Source organism: Myotis davidii, unplaced genomic scaffold, assembly GCF_000327345.1.
Source record: "Myotis davidii unplaced genomic scaffold, ASM32734v1 scaffold725, whole genome shotgun sequence".
NCBI lineage: Eukaryota > Metazoa > Chordata > Mammalia > Chiroptera > Vespertilionidae > Myotis > Myotis davidii.
Window position 1 is genome coordinate 820982 of NW_006296500.1, and position 4601 is coordinate 825582.

General features: G+C 57.3%; 1 protein-coding gene and 1 long non-coding RNA gene across 2 annotated transcripts in view; one reads left to right on the top strand and one right to left on the bottom strand.

The window, feature by feature from the left end:
* Nucleotides 1-1112, bottom strand: part of LOC107184385 — a 5893-nt gene extending 4781 nt beyond the window's left edge. The window contains exon 1 of the long non-coding RNA XR_001515214.1: nucleotides 4-1112. This is a non-coding gene — a long non-coding RNA (uncharacterized LOC107184385). The remainder of the gene's footprint in view (nucleotides 1-3) is intronic.
* A 965-nt stretch (nucleotides 1113-2077) lies between these two features.
* Nucleotides 2078-4601, top strand: part of GLYCTK (glycerate kinase) — a 3386-nt gene continuing 862 nt past the window's right edge. The window contains exons 1-4 of the mRNA XM_006771846.2: nucleotides 2078-2820; nucleotides 3046-3197; nucleotides 3806-3981; nucleotides 4324-4593. Coding sequence (XP_006771909.1) covers nucleotides 2444-2820; nucleotides 3046-3197; nucleotides 3806-3981; nucleotides 4324-4593 — 975 coding nt within the window. The 5' untranslated portion in view covers nucleotides 2078-2443. The remainder of the gene's footprint in view (nucleotides 2821-3045; nucleotides 3198-3805; nucleotides 3982-4323; nucleotides 4594-4601) is intronic.

Sequence of the window (4601 nt, forward strand, 5' to 3'; positions counted from 1 at the left end):
CACCAGCGAGCCTTCCGGCCTCCAGAGCTGGAAGCCGCAGCCGGGAACCGGGGGTAAGTCTGCGCCGAGAAACATGCGGAAGCAGTCCTTGGGCCGGGCCACAGCGGACCCCGGCGGCAGCGGGCTCCTATTTCTCGGGTTACCACCCAATATTACGCCGCAGCCGTTTCCCTCGCCAAGTCCTGCGGCGTCGGCCCAGGTGACGTCACTTCCGGGACCTGTGCCAGCAGCAGGCGACGGCCGGAAGTGGCTCTAGCCCCATCTGGCGGCGGGGAGGAGTCACGGCGGATGTTGGAATCTCCAGGTTTAGCGCTGTAGTGCCTGCGAGTTTGAGAGGAGTTGTCCTGATTAGAGTTGCTGGGTTTAGAAATAAAAATACAGGAAGTCTGCTTAAATTTGAATCTCAGATAAACAAGTAATATTTCAGTATAGGTATGTCCCAAATATTCTAGGGGATATTCCTATATTAAACAATTCCTAACCCCTATGTTGTACACCTGAAACGAATATGACATTGTTAATTGTTTGTTAAGAAAAAAATTCCTCATTTGTGTGAAATTCAAATTTGACTGGACGCCCTGTATTTTCTCTGGCAACCTTCACCTTGAATGCCCTCCTGCCCTGGGTTCTGCTATCCAGTAGCAAGGCAGGGATCCGCTAGGCCTGTGTCCATTTGGGAAATAAATACAAAGTTCACCCAGCTTTTGAATAAGTACAAAGTTCACCCAGCTTTTGCTAGATGCTAAGATACTTTTAACTCCAAGCCTGATAGGGGTCAGCCCCAGGAGCCCCCTGGAAAAAGCTGGGCCCATTTTCAGAGTCCGCATGGTGGTGCTCTCTGTTCCCTTTTACTGCTGGGGGCGGACAGAGTTGGTCTCTTACGGGAAAGTGGAAAACCAGCAGGCTCAGAGGGCGAGACGTTGCCAGGTTTTTTGAGTGTGGGATAAATTGGTGTTTGGTGTCCAGGTTTTGTGTGTTAACAGTGGACAGCTTCAGAGAGCCCAGGGATTTCGAGGGGAAAGCATTAGTCTTAATCTTATCCCACTTCTCATTTAAAAAAAAAAATATATATATATATATATTGATTTCAAAGAAGAGGAAGGGAGAGGGATAGAGAGTTAGAAACCCCACAACCCAGGTACATGCCCTTGACCGGAATCGAACCTGGGACCCTTCAGTACGCAGGCTGACGCTCTATCCACTGAGCCAAACCAGCCAGGGCTCCCACTGCTCATTTTGCAGACGAGGTCAGTGAGAGAAATGGAGCTTTCCTACCCAGTCAGAAAGCCCATGGTGGAGCAGGAGCCTGGTTCCCAGCCGCCTTCCCCTGCTCTGTCCACACGCTGCTGCAGTCAACTGGCAGCATTTATGGTGGGCATTGATGAAAGCAGATGCCTTTTTAGAGATAAGCTCTTTGGTTTTGTTTTTTTATTGTCCCTAAACTCCTCAACAGCCTCCTGACCTTCACCTCAAGGCTTCTTTAGCATTTTCCCTGCCCCGTGGGGAAAATGATTATTTGGGCTCAGCGTGGGAGCCTGGTCTTTCGCTGCCATAGCCGCTTGGCTCTCGCCCCTGTGGGTGGTGTGACCCAAGGCTTGTTTTGTTCTGTGGGAGCCAAAAGGCAGGCTTTTAGCAGGGGTGGGTCCGGCCAGCCATGTAGGTGGAAGGGCATCTTTTTCTGTCCGGCAGATTGGGTCCCCTGGTACATCGCCTCATCTGGTATCTGGGGTTTCTTTGAGGTTCCACCAGGAGCGAGACTTTGCTGCCACTTCTGATTTGAAACGGAACCTCTGGTTGTACTGGCCGTGAGTGCTGGGACTCCGCAGACTGTATGCCTTGATGTTCAGGACCTGTGAGTGCCCTGGGCAAGCCTGCAGCCGCCCCACACAGACCCAGAAGTTAATGAATAGGAGCAGGCGGGAGGTCAACGGGCTTGAGTCAGCTGGTGGGACAGCCAGCAGCCTCCTGGCACCAGAAGTGGTGAAGAGGCAAGGAAGCAGTGCCAGAAAGGGGCGTTGCACCTGGGTGAGGGCTCAGAGTGAAGGGGTGGACAAGGGGCGGGGCGGGAACCCACTGATAGGAATTGCTCACTCCGCGAATGATTAACTCTCAGCCAAAGTGGGTGACCCAGGAGGAGGGCTCAACTAACAGGACCTTTGGACTCCGGGCAGAGCGTTCAGAGGACCGCAGTGCGGCCGGCAGAAGAGGAGGACATGGCTGGGCGGCAGGCCTGGGCTCCAAGGACTGGAGTGAGATCCGGCAGCTGGGAGCCTCGGGAAGCCTCCTGGGACTGGCAGATGGTCCATTCTTGCAGCAGCAGCTGTGGGGTCCACTACCCCTGAGCCCTCAGGGGCTCCCTTCTCTGACCTGGCAACTGCCTCATTAGTGTTTTCTTCCCCTCCAGGCGGCTATGGGTGCCAGGTGGAGCTGAAAGCAGTGGGGCATGGCTGGAGCCCTGCAGGTCTTGCCCCGCTTGGCCCGAGCCCCATTACGCCCACTCCTCTGGGGGGGCCCAGGGGCACGGCTGGCCAGTGGCATGGCCTTGGCAGAGCAGGCTCGGATGCTGTTTGAGAACACTGTTGGTGCCGTGCTGCCAGGCCCCATGATGCACCGGGCACTGTCCTTGGACCCCAGCAGCGGGCAGCTGAAGGTGCGGGATCGGAGCTTTCAGCTGCGGCAAAACCTCTACCTGGTGGGCTTCGGCAAGGCTGTGCTGGGCATGGCAGCTGCAGCCGAGGAGCTACTGGGCCAGCATCTGGTGCAGGGCGTGATCAGCGTTCCCAAGGGGATCCGTGCTGCCGTGGAGTGCAGTGGCAAGCAGTAAGGAGCTCTGGGGGGCTGCCCCCTACTGTCCATCTGGAGGGGAATCTGGGCCCAGACTCAGGCTGGATCGGGGCCTCCCTTCCTCACCAGCTTCCCTTTTCTACTGGGTCTGGCCTGGTTCCAGGATGGGTATTAGCCGGCATCACGGTATGAACAGCTGGGAAATTATGGGGAGGAGAGGAGCCCGCCCCATCTCTTACTCTCTGTTCTTTCTCCCCTGAGGGAGATGCTGCTGAAGCCACACAGCCGTGTCCAGGTTTTCGAGGGTGCAGAGGACAACCTGCCGGACCGTGATTCGCTGCGGGCTGCGTTAGCCATCCGGCAGCTGGCCGAAGGGCTGACAGCTGACGACCTGCTGCTCGTGCTCATCTCAGGTGTGGGTGCCAGATCGCTCGGGAAAGTTGGGTGGGGCAATTTCAGGTCTTCAAGAAACCATTGGCCTGAGCCCCCGGGGACACAAAGCAGGTAAGGCAGTGAGGAACCTGGATGGCTAGTCAGGATGGCTAGCCCTGGGCGAGTCATCTGGCCTCCCCTGAGCTGTGGGGTCCTCCCCTAGGTTCCCATTGGCAGATCATGAGGGCACAAAGGGAGCACCTACCTCACAGTCTTGCAAGGGAAATGTCACTGCTATTGTTGCTGTCTGTACCAATGTCACCTGGGGCTAGGACCCAGGCCCTGCAGCCCCTATGGAGCCCTCTCCTTGGTTCTCCATCCCCTTCCCCCATATCTGCCGCCTATTTCAAGATCTTAAGGAATAGTTCTTCCAGTGCCTGCTGGGACCTGGGGTACCCCAAGGCAGGGCACAACCTCAGATGCCCAGGGTGTGGTGACTGCACACATTCACTGCATGTCCATATGGGGCACCCTAACTCTGCCTTTCAGGCTTCATTCCTTCCCTCATGTTTTCACTGCCCACCTGCATCCCTGGGTGAGGACATTTCCTTGCTGTCCCCTCTGCCTAGAGTCCTCCCTGTCTCTGCAGGTGGGGGCTCGGCCCTGCTGCCCGCCCCCATCCCACCCGTCACACTGGAGGAGAAGCAGACACTCACCAAGCTGCTGGCGGCCCGTGGAGCCACAATCCAGGAGCTGAACACCATCCGGAAGGCCCTGTCCCAGCTCAAGGGTGGGGGGCTCGCTCAGGCTGCCTACCCTGCCCAGGTGTGTGAGTCACTTCTTACCCAGGCAGCCCTGGGTTTGTGGAATCAGGCCCACATGTGCCCAGCAGATGAAAGCCTCAAACAGCTTACAGATTGGCAGGGACCTGGTATGGAGTTCACAGGACCATCAAAGAGGGACCTCAGAGGGCGAGGTTGAGTCCACATGGCTGGGTGTTTTGCAAACCCACTTGAGAGGGGTTAGAAAGGGGCCAGGAAGTGCAGCAGGTGGTGGAGGGTGTATGGCTACATGGGAAGTGGGGTGGTCGGGAGGGGCAGTTTGTCCTCAGAGCTCTGGGGTGAGGACCAGGCGGGACTCAGCTTTGCATCTTCAACCTCTTCCCAGGTGGTAAGCCTGATTCTGTCGGACGTGGTGGGAGACCCCGTGGAGGTGATCGCCAGCGGCCCCACCGTGGCCAGCGTCCACAATGTGCAGGATTGCCTGCACATCCTCAATCGCTATGGCCTCCGTGCTGCCCTGCCACGTTCGGTGAAAACTGTGCTGGCCCGGGCGGACTCGGACCCTCACGGGCCGCACACCTGCGGCCACGTCCTCAACGTGATCATCGGCTCCAACGCACTGGCACTGGCTGAGGCCCGGCGGCAGGCGGAGGCGCTGGGATA